General features: G+C 39.9%; 1 protein-coding gene across 6 annotated transcripts in view; it reads right to left on the bottom strand.

Annotated features, from left to right (window-relative positions):
• Window positions 1-172: 172 nt before the first annotated feature.
• The window catches only part of LOC134342426 (cullin-9), a 318,694-nt gene continuing 295,717 nt past the window's right edge, over window positions 173-23,149 (bottom strand). For all 6 annotated transcript variants that reach the window (XM_063040545.1, XM_063040547.1, XM_063040543.1 and 3 more), the window contains exons 38-40: window positions 21,562-21,695; window positions 14,464-14,561; window positions 173-814 (exon numbers count right to left, since the gene is read on the bottom strand). In XM_063040545.1, the coding sequence (XP_062896615.1) occupies window positions 625-814; window positions 14,464-14,561; window positions 21,562-21,695 (422 nt within the window). In that variant the 3' untranslated portion in view covers window positions 173-624. The remainder of the gene's footprint in view (window positions 815-14,463; window positions 14,562-21,561; window positions 21,696-23,149) is intronic.

Here is a 23,149-nt window from a genome sequence, read left to right on the forward strand (position 1 = left end):
AGGACTAAATTATTTGACATTGCATTTAAGTCATAGTCATACTTTATTGAAAACCAATTTCCCTCGGGATCAATAAAGTATGACTATGACTATGAAATCAAAATTGTTCATTTCTGATTTTAGAAACACTGAATCCAGAACAAAATGTTCAATTTTACTCATTACAAGTATTTTATTTTCATAACTTGCATAACTGGAATTTTTGAAAGATAGAACATAATGTGTGAACATTTGAAGCTTTTATTATGTGCAGGCTTTAGTGCCCTTGGTTTCTTTGCTGAATACAATATATATCTCCCAAACCAACTCAGGAACAGTTTTTCACTAACTCTCCAGTAAGTGAGATATTAAGTTAAGTACATTTAACAAATTTCAAGGGAAAGAAGGATATCAGAATTTTACTTTAGTTGCATTAAAAAAAACAAATCTGAACACCAAAAGAAATAGTTTTTAAAATAAAGAAGCCAGTTAACCAGAAGTGGCCCAATGAAAAAGTAGAGGGTTCAGTCTTCAATGCACACTAGGATATTTTGATCTGACTATAATCAGTTACATTCCTTTTTTAATTGTCCATTCATTCAGTATATAGATATATATAAAAAATCTCATCTTTCATCTCTTTTTTTAGTCATAAACATCATCATCTTCCAAATAAAAGAAATCTCTTTCTAGATTTTCTGATTCATCATCTGAGAAGTCATCTTCATCTTCATCATACGTGTCATGCCAGTCAGGGACATATTCTTCAGCATCGTCATCGTCATCATCTTCATAGTCTCCATCTTCTTCCTCTGTTTGGCTGCCTGATTTCTCTCTGTGGCAAACAGGAGAGGAATTTTGGAGTATTTAGGGATTGGTCAAAAGCTGTTATTGGTTGACATGGACACAATGAGCAAATTGACGTGCACTGTACATTTAACTAGTTCTTTGTGTGTATAATAGATATGAAAATTCAGCCTTCTCACCCCCCTTTCCTAAAGCTGCTTTCATTTCAATTAACATACTATTTCTTTAAAAAAACATTTAAAGCATGAAAACTGAAAGGTTAATAGTCAAAATTTGTATTCCTCAAAACTGCATGACAACTATATTATTTTTAGTTATATAACCAAACTTGAATAACTAATTTTACAAATCAATAGGATACAATGCAATGTCCCATGGATAAAGACAATTAAATCCACATACTATTTACATTTTGCTCAGTTTTTCAGTAAAATGAGTAAGCACTTAAACACCTGTCCAAAACCACTCAGTTGTACCATTATTGCTAAGATTAAACAATGAATTGAACTAGCTGGATGGATATCAGGCATCAGCTGAGGCAATGAATCGAGAAATGAGTTATTTCTAAGCTGGAAGAGCTGTCCACAGTTAGAACAAGCAACTGCCTGATAGTAATACACACAGAATCATATCTAGAGAGAACATGCTGTACCAGGGTCCTTCATCATTATCTATAGGTATGTTTTAACACAACTGCAGAAGTGTCTCACCAGAGGTGTTTGTATTCAGGTATTTGAGGAAAAGGAGTAACCCTGTGATTTCTGAACCTGAGCTTCAGCCCACCAGGAAATCTCATGGGATAAAGAGAAACATGGGCTAGCCTCCTTAGCTAATGAATCCGTTTCTCCAGGTTGAAGAACACCAGACAAAGCACTGAAAATAGCAAGACTGCAGTATACTTTGGCTGGAAGATTTAAATGTTTATCATCAAGAGTAGCTTGGTGGTAGTGGTACCAACAAGTCCTAAAGAGACATTGCTGTCAGATTGGGTCTGAAGCAGGTAATGAATGATCTAACACAAGTAATGAACCTACTTTGTCCTTATTAGTCCACCTGTAGAATATGTAACTGTCCATGACAACCCAGTTTTGGTGGAAAGAAGGTACCACCTTCATGTTGAAGATACAGTTGTGTTCGTGGCAGTACAGTAATGGGATAGATCAGATCTAGTAGCTCAAAATTAGGCATTCATGCAGTACCGTGCTCAATAGAAATATGAAACACAATCTATAACTCTATCGTTCTGCATATTGTCATTACAATCAGGCCAGGCCATCCTTCAGTAAGAATAGCAGCAAGGCATGTTGTTATCACCAGTCATACTCAAAATGATGTGGCAATTGGCAAAGCTGCAATGCAGAATTAGGAGTAATCCATTCAGTTTAGATAATAGGAAGACATTTCTTCTCAGAACAGTTAATCGCTAGGAATTCTCTAGTCCAAAGAGCTTTGAAAGTGTAGACACAGAATACATTTAATACAGATACCTGACAGACATTTAAACTATAAGGGTGTCAAGAGGTTTGCAGTGAGAGCAGCAATATAGTGTTGGGAACTAGCACTGGACTTTCTAAGTGGAGAACGAGTTGAAGGGGCCTAACAGGCCAACACTTGCTCCTGTATCTCCTCTCTATTTTCCACCACACAAATTCTTCAGTGTAGAATTCTGGGTCCAAACATCTTCAGCTGCTTCATCAATGACCTAACTTGCAGCATAACGTTGTAACTGGGAACATTTGTTCATCGTAACACACTGTAAGATTCTCTATTTGTGTCTGTAACAAACAAAGCAGCCCAGGGCTGCATGCTTCGAGACCCTGTCAAAATTCAGCCATGGGCTGCTAAGTGGCAAGTAGCGCTTGTGCCACAAAAGTGACAAGACAATTAATTGTGTTTCTCTTTCACCAGATGCTGCCTGACCCGCTGAGTATTTCCTGAATTTTCTGCACATTATAGCATCTGGAGATTTTTTTCTTTTGATTTTCATTCCATAGTAGATTTCAGTTAGTTGGGAGACATTGGGAACTACACATTTTGACCCAAATTAAGCAGCTGTCCCAATCAGCTGGTTTCATGGAAATAGTTAAAAAAGGTATAAAAAGACAAACTACCATTTAACACTATCAAAACTACAGTACTATAAAACTATTAATTCCTAATAGTTATCAATGTAGGAATTAATCCAAAGTAAGCTGCTGTGTTCTTTTTATTGACTATAAATGATCAAAATCAGTGCAGACACCTAGAGTAGATAATGGACAGCCTTCGTACAATCCTTTCGACAATTGCATCCTCCAAATCTTAATTTTCATTGCAACATTCAAGATGATAGTTGACACCCTCAAATTATTCAAAGTTTCTAACTTGCTGAAGTAATGAAATCATTTCATTTTCACTGCAAACCTGAATGCTTGAAAAAAGCAGTATGCAAAAAAGTTCTGAATTGTCTTAATGCTTATTTCTCACCAACTATCAGTGACAATAATCAATGCTTTTTGAACATAAAGATACACAACTGATGCTGTTTAAAATCTTCACACTACGGTGTAATGTCTAACTAACAGCCAAACAAATGCATGCAACTGATGCTAGTTAGAAACCATTCAGCAAAAACCTCCTGTCCCAATTAAACAAAGGGAATCCTTGCTATTTTCTGTTAGTTTTCGTCCTTTAAGAGTTGGCCCAAATAAGCAACTGCCACTATTAACAAGAACCCACTGTATCCATTTCTTGCACCTATGTTTTCACCCCCACTCCTGGACAGAGCAAGGAGAAGTTATTCTGGCCCACACTTTCCACCCCAGTAGCTCCTGTATTCAACAGATCATCATAATTTGTACCAAATTCAACAAGATTGCCACCTAACCCCCTTCCCTTTCAAAGTATTTTGAAGGGATTGTTCCCTTCCCAACTCCCATCGCTATAAAAAGCTCTTCCCATTTTAGACCACCTCCCCATGCAACCTCAATGGACACACTTGTCCTTTCACCCCTCTACACCTTCTGTGGACCAAAATAACCTTTGGGGTGAAGCAGGGATTTCTTTGCATTTCCACAAGGTCAGTATGCAGCATCTGGCACTCACAATATTATCTCTACACAGTGACTGGTTTTGCAGAACATCTACATTCAGTCTGCAGGAGTGACCCTGAGTTTCCAGATGCTGAATACTTTAATTCTCCACCCTACTCTGATTTATCTGTCCACTGCCTCCTGCACTATTAAAGCAACACCAAGATGAGCTTGAAGACAACAGCTGCAAGCTGAGCATTTTGTAAACTTCCAGACAATTTTGAACGCTCGAACTTCAGATAACTTGTTTTGTCAGCCTGTATCCACAACCCTGCAATTAGCAATACAGAAGCATAATACCATCTAACTACTCCACCAACCTATTTCACCTGGTCTTACCCTATCGGAGACTGTCCCCTCCATTGCTCCTGCCACTTTCTCTGGCAGAACTGGAAATGAGGGAAAAGTTGCAAATATTAACAATTTTTCTTTCCACAAAATCTGCCTGACTCTGTTTTCAGTATTTACTGTTTGTTTCAGATTTCTGGCTATTACAGGCTTGTTTTGATTTTCAAGAGAGCTTATCACTATTTAATGGCATTACCAATATCAAGTCACCAACCATCAACATCTGGCAGGTCACTATTGACCAGAACCTCAGTTGGTCCAGACACATAAATACTATGAGTACAAGTGCAGATCAGAGGCTGGGTATTCTGCAATGACTTCCCCCCAACAACCTAAAGCTCTTCCACCATTGCCAAGGTACAAGTGAGGAGTGTGATACATTCCATTCTTCTTGTAGCTCCATCAAGTAGTTCAACACTACCAACAATTAAACACCATCCAAGACAAAGCACCACAGGCTCACAGTTGCTGCAGAGTGCACCTACAAAATACACTGCAGTATTCATTCATCTCTGCTTAACAGCATCAACCTTCATTACCAAGGAAAAGGCAGCTGCTGCATAAGAACAAGTTACACGTTAGCTAGAAATTCTTACCATGTGAAAATGTTTTCAGCAGAAAGACTGCAGGTTGCAACCACCTTCTTAAAGACAATTAGAAATGGACAATAAATGCTGGCCTTAGCAGCAATACCCAGAACCAAGAAAAAGTGCAATTATTTTCGCAAATAGTTTCCATTTTTAATGTGTGTTCAATTCTCATCCTAGAGATTTGTATACATAATCCATATTGATACTTCCTAAGTGTTACCTTTGAGATGAGAGGTTAAACAACCAACTATTCAGAAAAGCTAAATCTAATAACACGTCAAAGAAATTCACTCCGGATCAGGAGCAATAATTGCATTTTAAAACATTTTAACAAAAGCAAATTATCTGTTAGTTACCTTACGGCTGTGTGCAAATTGGCTCCCACAATTCTAACGATACCACACTGGCTAAAGTAAAGCTGTTTGGTGGTGAGGAGAATCAATCATACCCTCAGAAGTCTATAGAACCTTTTGCTTTCTTTCCAAATTGCTGTTCCACTGAATATTAGGCACCCTATTGGCCAGGAATACAGGAAGCAGGATATGTTACAGCATGCATCATTTCAGAAGCAGGAGCCTGACGGAAAAGTCAGTGGCACAGAAACCCAGAATTTTTTAAAGGGTTTTAAATATTTAGCAGAATTGTTGCGCATTTGAAATATTTCTTTTTAAAAAAAAACAATACCCTTCCAAAATGATCAATGAAAAATCATGAAATTGTGGAAGATGTATATAAATGGAGTTTTGTCTGAAAAATGTTGTCTTTGCACCTATTCTTCAATGTTTTTAATGAAATGACCCCCATTATCAATTTATAAGTATTTTATTAGTAGAACAAATAAGCACATTTGCCTAATATAGCATTCAGTGTTATGCAGAACACTCATTTCTGCTATATCAGAGAAATCCAATTGAGCATCATTGGCTTTGCATCTTTTTTTTTTCCACAATTACTTGTCTGAACCATTACTTTCTCAGCGTCCTTCTCCAGCCTTACAATCCCATCACTGAGCTCTCACAACAAATCTCCTACCGATTCCAAGGTGAATATATCCTGCTTTAGATAAATATGATATTCCATTTGTGGTCTCAGGAAAATCTTAATACATTAGAGCATTTCTTCCTTTTTTATGTCAGTCCCATAAGATATAAGAGCAGAATTATGCCATTTGACTTATCAGGTCTGTTCCACCAGGCAATCAAGGCAAAACAGAATTTTACAGAGTTACCATTTCTCATGTTAGTTTTAAAGGAATGTCCCTTTATTCTGAGATGTGCCCTCAGTTCCTAGGCTCTCCTACCAATTATCCTCTCCTCATCCACTCTTTCTGTTCCTAATTGCTTATTGTTGCATTTTATTCGTTAGACATTGAATGCCCTTTCCTTTAAATTAACTTCTTAAAATATCTATATTCATCCATGATATTCCTAATTGCCCTCTTTTGATTGTAGCTCTTAACAAAAAAAACTAAGATCACTTGCAGTAATCTTCAAGATTTGAATTAAGCTCTGCCTATTGATGTGTCACAACCAGCCAGTTCATTCTTGCAAGGGATATATATTTTTCATGAACATTATTTTCACCATTTTAGATGTTCAGAGTAAGCATTACCAACACTTTATCAGTGAATTAGATGGAAGTTCAATAACTCACAGAAAACAGACTATCGTAGACTTAACCAGTCATTAAGTCATTTGAAATAGCAGAGAAGGCAGAAATTTAAGACAATTTCTGCACAAAAAACAACACACATAATGCTGGAAGAACTCAGCAAGCCAGACAACATCTAGGAAAAGAGAACAGTCAACGTTTCGGGCCAAAACCCTTCGGCAGGATTTGTGTGTGTTGCTTGGATTTCCAGCATCTGCAGATTTTCTCTTGTTTCTCCAGACAGAAACGGAAGATAAATAACAACACACAAAATCTCAGTCATTATAGCAGTTTGGTGACCAAGCCTGAGTGATAGGGAAATTATTTAATCATCTTTACTCTAGCTGGGTATAATGTTCGCATCCTGAAGCCTTAAATTTTCCATGCACAAAGCCAAGCACATATCCCCCTCAACCTTTTTATTTCCAAATGGTTGTACATTTTATCCCTCAGAATCCCCTCCAGTAACTTAGCTACCACAGATGCTAAGCTTTAAATGTTCAGGTTCATTTTTTGGGCTTCCATTCTTATTCTCTTTAAATAAGCATTTTATTAAAAATGTGTTTGACTTTCTGTGTCAGTCCTCATCTGAAACATCAAGATATTTTGATCACCACTGCCTAAGTGGTTGTACATTTTTTGTAGTGCGGATATAATTTTGAGATTTATAATTTCTATAATCATTATTCTACAGCTTTTAATGTTTTATTTCACATATTTTCTTATATAGTTCTTCTGTTTCCATAATATTCTCCAGTAGAAACTGGACAGTGTCTGTGGATTTGATCCAGAGTTTTCAAGGTATCTCTAGAAACAATGTTCAAAAAACATGACTACCAAAGAGCCGGATTAGTTTGATTATTCCCATATTTTCTTTGCTTTCTCTTCACATGGACCGTGTTTCTGTCAATTTGAAGCACCATCCGTTTGTCTGTTACCATCACAGAAATACTGAACTTCCTTCGGATCTTTTTATCCTGGAGAATTTAAGTCCAAATCCCATCCAGTTGCTCAAGCCTCAGGTGTGACCTGAACCCAGTGCTACCAGTTGAACTAAGAAAACCACCTTCTATCTAACACACACAATGCTGGAGGAACGAATGGAGGGGAGTGAACAATTGATGTTTCGGGCTGAGAGTCTTCACCAAGACCTGGAATCTAAGTTATTTATGTAAATCATGATCAATAACATTGCAGAAATATCACTGTCAAATATATCAGTCACCTTGGAAAAATAATGAATCTACAAAGAAGATGAACATCTGTCAGATACAGCAAATACATCATCATGCACAATTTATTCCTTCCTTCAGTTCTCACCTTGGTGTCCATTTTCTCTAAGTATAGCTGTCCAAATGAGGAGAAATTCATTTTCTCAGAAAGTGAACACTTAAAACCAAATCACTGAATATTTCCCAAAGACAGAGAAATAGAAGGAGAAAGCTGGAACAGGTTATTGAATTTGGATGCCCAGCCACAATTATATTGAATAGCAGAGCAAACTCAATAGCCAAACCCTGAAGGTTCCTGCCCCCACTAACCTTACACACAGTATACGTTCCAGATACTCATAACACTTTAGGTGCAAAAGATCCTCATTTACCGCCTAATCCAGGCAATATACAATTCCAGCAAGACAGAGTCTAACCATCTACCCTTGACATTACTGGCAATATCAACATTATCCTGGGAATACCACCAGGTAGAGTCATATAGCCTTCATCCTACCATGTCTATGCTGACCATCTGATACTCATCTATACCAATCCCATTTATCAGCAACTGAACCATGTCCTACTATGCCTTGCCAATTCAAGTACTTACCCAAATGTTCCTTAACTGTCGTGAGAATAACTGCCTCCACAACCTTCTCAGGAAATGTGTTTCAAACATCAACCACTCTCTGGATGAAAAAACTTTTCTTCAGGTCCTCTCAAAACCTACACCGTTCGGTCTGTCATCTGCCATGGGGGAATAAAAAGCTGACTATCTACCCTATCTGTGCCTCTCTTCATTTTATCTATCAAGAGCATCCCCAGCCACTCTGCTCAAAGGAAAACAAATTCAGTCACTCTAGTCTCTCATAAACTCATATCTAAAACTAATGAGATGCCAGCCTAGTGCAACTGCAATATTTACACTAAAAAAACATGCCAAGTTCAAAGTCACAACTAACAGAGTAGATTGAAGCTGTAAAAGCCCCATCATGTCCAGTCATGAAACTAGTAGACAATTAAACGATGGCAGGAGGGGACTCTAAGAATATCCATATCCTCAACAATGACTAAAAATTGAATACTACTGACAAGGTTACAAGGTTGAAGCAATGGAAATCAAGTCCCAAGTGGGTGATCCATCTTGATTTCCTCCTGAGACATCCTCTATCATGGAAGCCAGTCGTCAGACAATTACTTAAAGTTGTTTTGGGAAGAAATTCTGCCACAACTGACACTTGTTTATTTTTACTGCTTCAATAATTTCTTCAGCTGCAATAGTGGGAGTAGAACTCAAGTCTCCAGATCAATAGTCCAGCCTTTGATTATTAGCCCAGTAACTTAACCAATGTATCAGTTCTCCATTGGTAGTTCTGCCTGACTGATGACACGTTTACCGAGTGATGGTGTTGGCGAACTGGGGATATTTGCAGAAAGCTGTGATTCTGAGAACATAACTATAGAGTCACAGAGCACTACAGCACAGAAAGAGGCCATTCAACCCATCTAGTCTGTGCTAAACTTTTATTCTGCCTAGTCCCATCGACTTGCACCCAAACCATAGCCCTTAATACCCTGCCTGTCCACAAACTTGTCTTAAACGTTCCAATCTAACCTGCAATCAGCACTTCTGCTGGCAGTCCTTCCACACTCTCACAACCCTCAATTGTTTCCTCTTAAAACATTTCACCTTTCACCCTTAATCCATGCCCTCTAGCTCTAATCTCATCCAACCTCAGTGGAAAAAGCCCACTTGTATTTACGCTATTTAAAGTCCTCAATTTTATATACCTCTATCAAATCTCCCCTCATTCTCTTATGTGCTAGGGAATAAAGTCCTACCTATTCAACCTTTTCATATAACTCAGGTCCTCAAGTCTCAGCAACATCCTTGCAACTTTTCTCTGTATTCCTTCAATCTTATTGATATCTTTCCTGTAGCTAGGTGGTGACTGGGACTGCACACAATACTCCAAATTAGGCTTATACAACATCAACATCCCAACTCCTGTACTCAGTACTTTGATTTATGAAGTCCAATATGCCACAAGCTCTCTTTACAATCCTAACTCATTGTGACGCCACTTTCAAAGAATTATGAATTATGTGGGATCAACTCAATGCATAAAAACATGTAGACACGGACATGAGGTTCAGTTGTTGTTCAGACCAAACATCAGAACGGCAAAGAAATGTGATCTAAGTGACTTTGACCATTGAAAAATTGTTGATGCCAGAATGATTTGAGTACCCAGAAACTCATGATCTCCTGAGATTATCATGCAGAACAGTCTCAAGTGCTTACAGAGAACGGAGTGAAAGGCAAAAAGTGTGAGCGGGAGTTCTGTGGGTGAAAATGAGAGGTCAGAGTCAGGCCGGTTCAAGCTGACAGAAATGCAACTGTTATTAACATCCCCAATTGAAAATCAATTACTTAAATCTAAGAGTCAATTTTATATACATAGTGATAAATCGGGTAAATTACTGGCCAGCCAATTGAAAGCTGCTTCGGCTAGACACTAGATTATTAAAGTTCGTAAACGGGATGGTACTTTGATGGTTGATCACGATGAAATTAATAAATCTTTTCAAGAATTCTATACCTGTTTATACCAATCAGAATTTCTTGACGATTCTACCATAATGCATGAATTTCTAAGAAAATTGAATATTCCAAAATTACCACTTAATGAATGTTTAACATTAGATGCACCTATTACGGAAGAAGAAATAAAGAAAGCAATTTCTTTGATGAATTCTGGTAAAGCACCCGGCCTAGAGGGGTATACAGTAGAATTTTTAAAATCTTTTTCAAGTCTACTTTCTCCTTAGTTATGTAGAATTTTTAAGGATGCCTTATTTGTAGGTAAATTACCACAATCTTTTTATGAATCATCTATTTCTTTAATTCCTAAAAAACATAAAGACCCCACTGAGGGTGCATCATATAGACCTATATCCTTGTTAAATGTGGACTCCAAAATATTAGCAATTAGATTGGAAAATGTATTGCCACAAATTGTTTTTGATGACCAGACAGGATTTATTAAACATCGTTATTTGTATTTTAATGTTAGGAGGCTGCTGAACATTGTTTATACTTCTTCATCTAAAACTCCAGAATGTGTTATTTCACTTGACGCTGAGAAGGCGTTTGATAGAGTTGAATGGGAATACTTATTTAACATCCTTGAGAAATTAAATTTTAGCCCAAAATTCATACCCTGGATTAAAATGATATATCATATACCTTTGGCTTCTGTCCTTACTAATAATCAGAGATCCCCCTTTTTTCAGGCCTTTTCAAGGCTGTCCTTTAAGCCCTTTACTATTTCATATTGCCTTGGAACCCCAGGCAATCGCTTTTCGTGATTCACCCAATATATTTGGCTTATTCGTGGCAATGAGACACATAAGATATCATTATATGCAGATGACCTGTTACTATATATCTCTAATCCAGAGAAATTCATTCCTGCAGTAATATTATTACTTGCTTAGTTTAGTAGTTTTTCTGGTTTATAAATTAATTTATAAATTAAATCTTAATAAGAGTGAGCTTTTTCCATTAAATATGCAAGTTCCAATCTATAGACAATCACCATTTAGACTGGTTACTGATTAGTTTAATTATTTGGGTGTTAAAATTACTAAGAAGCATAAGGACCTATTTAAAGTTAACTTTTTACCCTTAATTAATCATGTTAAACAACTGCTTACTAAATGGTCCCCATTGTCCCTATCATTGATTGGTTGAATCAATGCTATTAAGGTGATCATTTTACCTAAATTTCTGTATCTATTTCAGGTGGTACCAATCTTCATCTCTAAATCCTTTTTTGATATTATTGATTCTAAAATTTCTTCATATATATATGGCAGAATAAAAATCCTAGATTAAGTAAGAAATATTTACAGAAATCAAAAAAAAAGGATAGCGGTTTGGAATTGCCGAACTTTAGATTCTATTATTGGGCAATTAATATTTGATACCTAACGTTCTGGACGCAAGATTTGGATGAAATTCAATGTCCACGATGGGTGAACCTCGAGTGTGAGTCTGTACAGGGGTTCTCATTGGCTTCTATTTTAGGGACCTTACTTCCTAAACTGAATAAACAAATGATTAATCCAATAATTCAACATACAATACGAATATGGTTTCAATTTCGTAAATTGTTTTGGATTGAATAAATTTATCCTTTCAAGTCCTATTATATCCAATTTTTTCTTCCAACCATCCAGAACTGATCAAGCTTTTCTTTTATGGAAAACGAAGGGAATAATATGTTTTCGTGATTTATTCATGGATAATTGTCTCATGTCCTTTGAACAGTTGTCTAATAAATATAATTTGCCTAGATCACATTTTTTCAGATATTTACAGATTAGAAACTTTTTGAAGGTTATTTTGCTTACTTTTCCGATATCACATCAAATTGAAATTACAGAAAATTTTTTCGGTTTAAACCCCTATCAGAAGAGTTTAATAGCAATTGTTTATGATTTAATTATGAAAATACATTTAGATATGTCTGATAAAATTAAGAATGAATGGGAAAAAGAACTTCAGGTATCTTTACCTATAGAGAAATGGGAGAAAATTCTCCAACTAGTTAACACTTCTTCAATGTGTGCTAGGCATGCTTTGATACAACTTAAGGTGGTTCATAGGGCCCATATGTCCAAGGATAAGTTAGCTCATTTTTATGGTCATATAAATCCTGTCTGTGACAGGTGTAATTCTGAGGTAGCTTCCTTGACGCATATGTCCTGGTCTTGTCCTCTTTTGGAAAAATATTGGAAAGACATTTTTGATATTATTTCAGTAGTTTTACCTATTGATTTACAACCTCACCCTATTACTGCAATTTTTGGATGACCAATGATAGACTTTATTCATTTATCCCCTTCAGCTTGTTGTTTGATTGCATTTGTTACATTAATAGCCAGAAGATCCATTTTATTTAAATGGAAAGATTCTAATCCCCCTACATTTCAATGGTTTTCCCAAACTATAACATGTTTAAATTTGGAAAAAATTAGGAGTGGTACCACTGATCCTTCGGTTAAATTTGAAGAAACTTGGAGGCCATTTATTCAACATTTTCCTATGATGTAAGTTGACCTTTTCTAAATCCTTTTTAATAACTTTTTGTTTGTGTATGGCGGAGTGGGGTTAATGACAAATAATGATTTTAACCGAAATATGGCAGCCCAGTTTCTGTTTTGATTTGTTTCTTCTTAGTGTAGGGGTAAAAACTTCTTTTTGCATCTTTTTCATGTTCAGTTATTAAGAGATTGGGAGGTTTAAATTAAATATGTTATTAGGAGTATATGTCTGTATTAACCGTTATTAATGTAATCCCGATTTCTTTGTATCATTATCATTATGTTTATCAATTTGAAACTCAATAAAAAAGATTGAAAAAGAAAACAAATGCAACTGTAACTCAAATAAGCATGCAGAAGAACATCTCTGAATGCACAACACGTTGAACCTTGAAGTGGATGGGCAACAGTAGCAGAAGATCACAAACATACAGTACAATGAATGTATAATCCAGTCCCCGAGAATGCCTTCTAACACATCAGGCTCACTGGCCTGTTATTTCCAGGTTTATTCTTAGAGCGTTTGTTATACAATGGAACAACATTAGCTATCCTCCAATCCTCCAGCACCTCATCCATGGCTAAGATTGTTTTAAATCCTTAATTTTAATTTAGGGCCCTTGCACCTTCTGGACTAGCCTCCTACAAGGTTCAAGGGAACACCTCAAATCTGTGTCTGATAGTCTATGGGATAATTCTTCTTAGTTAGACACCAGACCCCATTTATTTGTGAGGAGGATTAAACAAAGTCAAAGGAGCTAGGTGTTGCTGTTGACACCCTTGAAGCCAGTGGCTAACTAAATTCCTGTCAGTCCATTCACATTGATTTTTATGTTTTGTCAGAGTTGATTTGTTGGAACCAGGCAGCTTCTTTGTCCATCTTGGGGTTATTTACTGATCAATCACATTGCTGTGAGTCTATGGTTAAGTTTAGGCTGTGGCAAGGGCAGTTCTCCTTTTCAAGAGAATATTAGTGAAATAAGTGATTTTTATGACAGTCTGCTCATTTCTTGGTCACCATTACTGACAGAAGCTTCAGAATTCCAATGAATTTAACTTCCCTAGCTTCTGTGGAGGTATTGAACTTGTCTCAAACCTTGACTCCATATTACTGCAACAGTAGTCCTTTACTTCAAATACTGAGGTACCATCCCTTCAGGTTGGTAGAGTTTCCTTTCAATTATACCAGGGGAGGTCAGGCAGGTGGGGCTCATCAGCCTTGGACAGCAGCCCACGTAGGAGAAGGAAAATTCTAATTTTAAATCTCTGCTGCCTTGTGGCCATACCCACCTATGGGAAAGACTTTGGGAGTAAACCTCCAGAAAAAAATCTGGAGCCAGGGTCCCTAAGGCAGTTTGATGTTGTTTACAACTTCACTCTGGCAACCTCTGCAACGACCTGGTGCCAAGCTGTATCAGCACTTGCCCTTCCCTTGGACTACATCAGTGACGTGGAGAGGGGGAACCCGCAGCATGGGCAACAGCCGGTTCTTCAAATCTTCCCGCCCAGGCTTGTGCCCTGGAGAGGACACAGTCCACCAGAGGTGCAAACCATGATCCTTGGGATTGATGGCTGCCTACTACTACTACTATACCAGGGGCAACTTTTTGTTTGCCCTGTCTTTCCCTGTATCAGCCCATGATCTGCATTGTCCACCTTTTACGCATTGTGCCAGGATGCCCTTGGACTTACTCTTTGATGGAATCAGATGTTGCTATGTTTGAATGGTTTCTTGACTGAAATTCATTCTGATCAACTCCTTGCTTTGGCTGAAACCCCACTCGGAAATCCTGAAATAGCAGATTATACTTCAGTTATTTCATTCAAATTATTTTCAAATACTCATAGCATAAAACCCTAGCAACAGCATTACAAACATTCAGACTTGAACGTATCAAATTATATGTAATGACAAGGAGTTGCAAATTTCTCCCCTGGAGCAAATAGGTTTCTGTAAACCAAGGGTACCTGTTTCCCACACAAAATGCTGGAGGACAGGGTCCTGTTGAAGGGTCAACTGTACTCTTTTCCTAGATCCTGCCTGGTCTGCTGAGTTCCTCCAGCATTTTGTGTGTTGCTCAGATTTCCAGCATCTGCAGATTTTCTCGTCTGTACCTGTTTCCCAACTTGGATCCGGTACTCCTTCAAACTTCCAACATTATTAAGATAGCATAAGTGGTATCACAGGTAGAAAGGGTGGATCAGAAGGCTGAAGGCACTCAGGCCTTCATCAGTCCAGGCACCGAGAACAGAAGTTACACTTCAATATACTATAAGTTGGGAAGTTATACATGATGTTTGTGAGGCCACGGTTGGAATACAGTGTTCAGATTTTGTCAGCATGTTATATAGAACAATGCCATTAAACTGGAAAGAGTACAGACAAGATATGAGTATGTTGCCAGGACACGAGGGACTGAGTTACAGTTTGAGCAGGCTAATACTTAATTCTTTGAAGTATAGGAGAATGAGGGGTGATCTCAGAGGTACATAAAATCATGAGAGGAAGAGATGTGGTGAACACACACATTCCTTTTCTCAGGATTGAGGAATCAAGAAGTAGAGGGCATAAGTTTAAGGCAAGAGGGGACAGATTTAATGGGAACCTTTTTTTTAATTCAAGAGGGTGGGTCAGTATATAGGAAATGAATTACCAGATGAAGTGGTTGAGGCATGCATAATAACAAGATTTAAGAGGTACTTGGACATGCATTATGGATAGTAAAGGTTGAGGTCATGGGCCAAACACAGGCAAATGGGAATAACTTAGATGAGAACAACAGGAATACTGCAGGTGCTGGAAATTCAAGCAACACACATCAAAGTTGCTGGTGAACGCAGCAGGCCAGGCAGCATCTCTAGGAAGAGGTACAGTCGACGTTTCAGGCCGAGACCCTTCCTCAGGACCCGAGTCTCGGCCTGAAACGTCGACTGCACCTCTTCCTAGAGATGCTGCCTGGCCTGCTGCGTTCACCAGCAACTTTGATGTGTGTAACTTAGATGAGAATTTTGTTCAGGGTGAACCCTGTTGGGCTGAAGGGCCTGTTTCCATTCTGTAACAAGTTTATTGGGCAAATGAGGAATTCCACCTAGTTCCTACATCAAACTTTCAATTACTCAAATTTCCCTGACAAACTACACAACAATACAAAACCATTCCAGAATTTGGCATTTTCCTATTCATCTGCAGAGATGTATACTTGACCACTTACTGCTTCCCTTCCCAGAATCGATGGATGTAGACTGTCCTTCCAGGTGAAGCAGCAATTCAAGATTCACTTGCACTTCTTTCTATATAATGTACTACATTTGGTGTTTACATTTGTTCTGCATGGCAGATCCGAGCTTCCAGTTGTCTAGCTCCATCCCACTCTCACTCTGAGCAATGTCTATAACCTCCTGCATTGCTATAATTTAGGCCCTTTCATTTTCCAGTTGGGGATGATATAGTTATGGAACATCACAGCACAGAAACAGGCCCTTCGGCCCATCTAGACTACACCAAACCATTAATCTGCCTAGACCCATCGATCTGCATCCTGACCATCCCCTTCTCATCCATGTACCTATCCAAGTGTAATGCCCTGTTAAAGGTTTCATTGCTAACGTAATGGTCTTTCTGTAGAGGCAGTGTGTGGGTTATGGTTAGAGATAATGGGTGCTTTGGAACGTGAGCCGTCCAATCAGGGGAGTGGTGTTTTTTGTGTGCCTGACACCCCTGGTATGAGCTGAGGTCTTTGTTTGTGGGGGGAGGGATGAAGAGGGAAGATGCTAGAGAGAACCGGTCGTAGGATTCAACCTGGTGGGGGACCATGATTCAATGGAGCAAGCAGAGGTCTAGTGAGGATCAGTGAATATGACTTTTGGTAGATTTGAGCTCCAACTTGTGCACATTTGACTGTTTAATTATAATGGGCCCTTTTGTTCCCTTCTTTCTTTTCTTTACTAACCCTTTAGTTAAATTAACATTCATAAATATAATCCCTTTAATCGTATGCAGTGTGCTGTCTGTAATTTCTTGGCACTGAGTTGTAACGGTAGCAAATTACACAGCATTCACTCAAACCGGGGTTTGTGGTGGGAGAGCCATCCCAATCTCACAGATTTGGCAGGACCGGCATACGCATTGCCTAGATGTAATGCAGCCCAAGGAAACTGGGGTTTCATTCTGGATTGATTTTGTGATTAAGATATGTGGTTATGGATGCTGCAGGGGTTGAGAGGTGGTGCCAATCCCCAGGATTACCAGTAACGAGTGTGTGTATATTGAGCGGGGTAGACCCAATGAATTGTTGATGAGGACACTGAGTACCATTAAAGCATTAGGAACAGTTACCATCATGGAGCGAAGGTTTGACAAAATGGCAGGCAAAGACTTTGTTTAGTTCAGTCTAGTGTTGACGTAATGGTAGTGGATCTGCCTGTTACTATTGAAGCTTCAGGACCGTGGGCTGTCCATACTTTCCGGGAGGAGGGGAGTGTGGACGAGGGTGCCAAATCGGAAGCTGAGATTCCCATAGTTGGGGGCGAAGATTTTAAAGACAAGTTGCTCTCGTTTCTGCGGCGCATAGGAAAGGAGTGGCCTGATTTGGAAGGTTTAATGAGTCCTCCAGTGAGGGGTGACCATCCTGAGTTGGTATCAGCCCTTATGTCCCTGGTGAATAAATGGGGCAGATGAGTGGCAGTGGTCTGATGACATGAAAAGACAGTCAGTGACTGGTATAGAGCATGAGAGGTCTGGCTGCTGACATAGTGAGATCCTTAAAGACACAGAACCCTTTGGCTACTTCCACAAGCTACATGCAAGTGCAAGAAAATTTTTCTGATGCGACGGGAAACCCAACAGAATTCATGATGGGGTTTTGGAACATGTTTCAGGAGAAGGGGGAGAAGCTTTTCGCCTGTACTTTTCGGCTAGAGAGACAGCTGAGTTGCTTGCGGTGTAGGAAGGTCATTCAAACAGCTGAGGTGAATTAGTTACAAATGGACCAAGTGGTGAAAGACACACAGTTGAAGGACATGATTACAAACAACAGAAAATCTGCAGATGGTGGGAATCCGAGCAACACAAACAAAATGCTGGAGGAACTCAGTGGGACAGGCAGCATCTATGGAAAAAAATACAGTCGATGTTTTGGGCCGAAACCTTTTGGCAGAACTGGAGAAAAAAAGCTGAGCAGTAGATAGGAGTAGACATGGGGGTGGGGGGGAGGAGAGGAGGAGGAGGGTGAAGTAGAGAGCTAAGGTTGATTGGTGAAAGAGACAGAAGATGGAATAAAGAAAAAAGGGGAAGGATGGGTGGGCAAGGAGATGAGGGATGATGTGAGAGAGAGAAAGGGGGCTGGGAAGTATGGAAGGCAGGGGTTGGGGGGCATTACCAAAATTTTGAGAAATCAACGTTCATGCCATCAGGTTGGAGGCTACCCAAATAGAATATAAGGTGCTGTTCCTCCAGTCTAAGTGTGGCCTCATCTCAACAGTGGAGGAGGTCATGAATGAACATATCACAATGGGAATGGGAAGTGGAATTAAAAAGTGTGGCCACTGGGAGATCCCACTTGTTGTGGCGGATGGAGCATAAATGCTCGACGAAGCAGTCTCCCAGTCTACATTAGGTCTCACCACTTACAGGAGGCATCAAACACAGTAAGTAACCCCAACTGACTCACAGGAGAAGTGTTGCCTCACCTGGAAGGACTGTTTAGGGGTCTGGATGGTAGTGAGGGAGGAGATGGAGGGGCAGGTGTAGCACTTGTTCTGCTTGCAAGAATAAGTGCCAGGAGGGAGATCAGTGAGGAGAGATGACTAGATAAGGGAGTCACGTAGGGAGCGATCTCTGCAGAATGCAGAAAATGGGAGAAGGGAAAGATGTGCTTGGTGGTGGGATCTCCTTGGAGATGGCGGAGGTTTCAGAGAATTATCTGCTGGACACAGAGACTGGACTCACCTACCACCCCACCAGTCTCCACATTGTAACAGGGTAGCAAATTACACGGCATTCACACAAACCGGGGTTTGGGGTGGGACAGCCATCCCGATCTCACAGACTTGGCGGGATCAGAGTGTGTATTCCCTAAATAAACGCACCCAAGGAAACCGGGGTTTCACAAGTTTCTCTTAAATGTTGAAATCAACTCTGCATTCACCACTTGTGCTGGCTGCTCATTCCACACTCTCACCATCCTCTGAATGAAGTTCCTCCTCATGTTCCCCTTAAACATTTTGTATTTCACCCTTAATCCCTGACCTCTAGTTCTAGTCTCGACAAACCTCAGTGGAATTACCGGAAGTTAGAGAATTATATACCACCTGGGTAGTCTTCAGCCCCTTGGTATGAACATTGAATTCTCCAACTATTGGTAATTCCCTCCCCCTCCCGTCCCCCATCCCAGTTTCACTCTGCCCCCTCCCCCAGCTGCCTATCACCTCCCTCATGGTTCCGCCTCCTTCTACTACCCATTGTGCTTTCCCCTATTCCTTCTTCACCTTTCCTGCCTATCCCCTCCCTGCTTCCCCTCCCCCACCCCTTTATCTTTCACCTGGAACCTACCAGCCTTCTCCTTCCCACCCTCCCCTCACCTTATTTATAGGACCCCTGCCCCCTCTCTCTTCAGTCCTGATGGAGGGTTCCGGCCTGAAACGTTGACTGATCGTTTCCACGGATGCTGCCCGACCTGCTGAATTCCTCCAGCGTGTTGTGAGTGTTGGCCTGCCCTGTCTCATTCCCTAACAGGAGATCTCTCTAGTTAGGATGTCTATGTACTGATTACGGAAACTTTCCTGAATACATTTGACAACCTGTTTCCCATCCAGCCCTTTTACAGTATGGAACTGAGTTAATATGTGGAAAGTTAAAATTGCCTACTACCACAAACTTATGTTTCTTACAACAGTCTGTGATCTCTCTACAAATTTCCTCCTCTAAACCCTGCAGATTTTTGGGCGATCTGTAACGTAATCCCTTTAACTTGGTAATACATTCTTGTTCTACCCATAAAGCCTCACTAGAAAAGCCTCTCCAGTCTGTCCTGACTAAGTATTGACATGACATTTTCCGACTAGTAACACCACCCCTCCTTCTTTAATCCCTCCCACTCTATCACATCTAAAACAATGGAACCCTGGGACACTGAGCTGTCAGTCCTGCCCTCCCTGCAACCAAGTCTCACTAATGGGTACAACTGTCACAATTCCACATGTTGATCCATGCCCCAAGTTCATCTACCTTCCCTGCAATAACTCCTTGCAGTGAAATATACACAGCTCAGAATATTCGTACCGCCATGCTCAACCTTTTGATTCCTGATCTACATCTTTCTCCACAACTACTCCACTATCTGGTCTGGCACTGGTTCTCATCGCCTTGCAACTCTAGTTTAGCCGCCACCCCCCACCCCCCCCCCCCCACCACCACCACCATGCAGTACAAATCTTTCTGCAAGGATATTAGTGCCTCTCCAATTCAGGTACAAACTGACTTTCTGTACAACTCCCACCTTCCCTGGAAGAGAGCCCAATGATCCAAAAACCTAAAGCCCTCCCTCCTGCACAACTCTTTAACCACATGTTAAACTGATCTTCCTATTTTTGGCCTACTAGCACTTGGCATGCATAGCAATCCTGAGATCTCAACACTGGAGGTCATGTCCTCCAATTTAGCACCTAACTCCCTGAATTCACTTTGGAGGACCTTGTCACCCCTCCTACCCATGTCACTGGAACTAATGTGAACCTCTGGCTGCTTACCCTCCCAGTACAAGGATGCTGTAGATTGATCCGAGATGACCCTGACCCTGACACTGGGGAGGCAACAACCCATCCAGGAATCTCATTCTTGTTGACAGAACCTTCTTTCTGTAGTTATCAGGGAGACTGGAGGTCTCCCAAAGTTCGCACATCTCACACAAGGAACTCTGGACCCACTATCAGCACACTAGCTATGTACTAACAGAAAAAAAAAACTTTCCGGAAACTTACTGAGAGCCTGCATCTGCATTTGTCCAAGCCTTTTAAGCCAAAGCCAGCCCACTTTAACATTGTCCACTCACACAACAGCCGCTCCACTTACATCTTTCTTTTTATTGGCTCTAATACTTGACAAGCTATTCGTCTGCATATTATTGAACTCACTAACTTCAGTTAACTTGCTTTCTCAGTTTATATCGGAACTGACCAGCTCTGTTGAAGGTCAGCTGTTTTAGTATTTCTCTCTCTAGCAGGTATGGTCTGATCTTCTTGGCATTCCCCACAGCTCTGTATTTCACAGCTTTTACATTCCTTTGGGTTTTTTCTTGCTAGCTGCTCTCATCACACGTTTTTACGTTTATGCACACTCTCTCTCTCTCACACATTACCCTCATTAATCGATCAACTAGACAGCTTTAACACAGTTTTTACCCCAAAGCAACCCTATCCTCACCCAGTAAAATATCTTTTTATCCCTTCCACTTGTCCCCCACCTACCTGGCAATTTACAACTAACTTGTTTTCTCTATTCCCAGATTTTAATGAAGGGTATTCGATTGTAACATCATCTCTGTATGCCTTTTCATAGAAACTCCCAATTTTTTCCAGCATTTTCTGTTTTTACTATTAATCCAAGGAAGAGTTCACTTTTGAATATCAGCTAGTTAAGTGTAGGGAGAGCACCTGTTAAACTTTCCCGCCTGATTTGAAAAGTCAGCGAGGGCAGGGAAACACATTTCATTTCCATAAGCAACCTTTTAAGGTTAAGTTTCACATCCGAACATCCCTGTATGTGTACTGCTGCTTTACTGCAGTTTTAATTACCTGTGTTGAGTGCTGGAGGATAGCAAGCAGTCTCTCTTGTATCCTGCGGATCAGTTCGAGCCCCGTGTTCAAGTGCTCTGGTTTAAGAAGACGAATGCAAGAAGCCAGGTCTGTGCACTGCAAAAGGGTCTCCTCTAAGAAAGACAAAGTGATGCTTCAAAAAGATACCAGACTCTTCACAATTTCAGTCACTATTTCACAGGGTAAAATGCTGCAGAGTGCTTCACAGGGGCATTAACAAATAAAATTGAATACAAGGATGAATTGGGCCAAATGACTAAAACATTTTTTAAGGTTTGTGAAGCAGTTGGCCTAGAGTTTTAGCCTTGTCAACTCAATCACAAAGTAAGATGAAAACCAAGGTAAGACAAGAGTGTGAAATGAAGGGACTTTATTTAGCATGGGACGTAACCAGGTCAGGATATAATGCCTCTACCTAACAGTCCTTGAGCTAAGTGCTTGCTTGGCTAATTCATACAGCAGCAGAAGGTAATCCAGATATGGGTCTGGAAGCTCTTACTTCGGAGTAGGCAACTACAGAGACAGCAGAGAGCTTCTCCTCAGGACAAAATTGATCCAAATGGGTTTTCACAGCAATCCAATTTCCATGGTCATTATTGTTATTGCACTCCTTAGTTCAAAATTTATTTACTTATTTAATTGAATCCAGTTGCAGTTTGATCAACAGCTTAGATTTCATTCACTAACAACTACAATGGTAAAGCACAGGACCGTATAGTCATTGAGTTATAAAGCACAGAAATAGGCCGCGTGACCCATCTTGTCCATCCTGACAAAGTTGCTTACCTACTATCCTCTCCAGTCCTATTCAACTCTTTCCTTTCTCAACCTAAACCTCTATCCTCTAAGTATGGACTCCTACCCTGGGAAAAAGATTGACAACTCATCTTATCTAAGGCCCTCCTGATTTTATGATTTTACAGAATCCCATGTACTGTACCTCACTTTAGGTTACTCTGAGGCTGGAGGAGTTTACAAGGATAGAGAAGGGTAAAGCCATAGAGCTACTTGCTGAGAGTTCTCAGAATCAGAATCAGGTTTATTAAAATCGACATGTGTCGTGAAATTTGCTAACTTAGTAGCAGAAGTTCAATGCAATACATAATATAGAAGAAGAAAAAAATGTATAAAAATAAAATAATAAATAAGTTCTCCCCATTATAATTATGGCTGTACTGGAACTGCAATTATTTATCACATGGGGGCATCTTGGTTTGGAGGCATGAGCCTTGTATTTGGTCTGATGTAATTTTTAAGCTTTTGAATTCCCTATTTTGATTCTCTAATTAGGAGGTAACGTTGACTCAGACCATGAGAAGCCTGCGTCGGGCATTTTCATGCCTTACAAGGCACAGATTGGAAGTCTATGTGGGTCGCCACTCCTTGCATAGACACTAGAGCAATATGTGATTAAGTGCCTTGCTCAAGGACACAAACACCCTGCCACAGCTGAGGCTCGTACTAGCGACCTTCAGATCACTAGACGAACGCCTTAACCACTTGGCCACATGCCCACAAATTAAGTTCCCAACAAATATACCACTTTTCATTTTAAAATGAGATATTT

This window comes from Mobula hypostoma, chromosome 2, assembly GCF_963921235.1.
Source record: "Mobula hypostoma chromosome 2, sMobHyp1.1, whole genome shotgun sequence".
NCBI lineage: Eukaryota > Metazoa > Chordata > Chondrichthyes > Myliobatiformes > Myliobatidae > Mobula > Mobula hypostoma.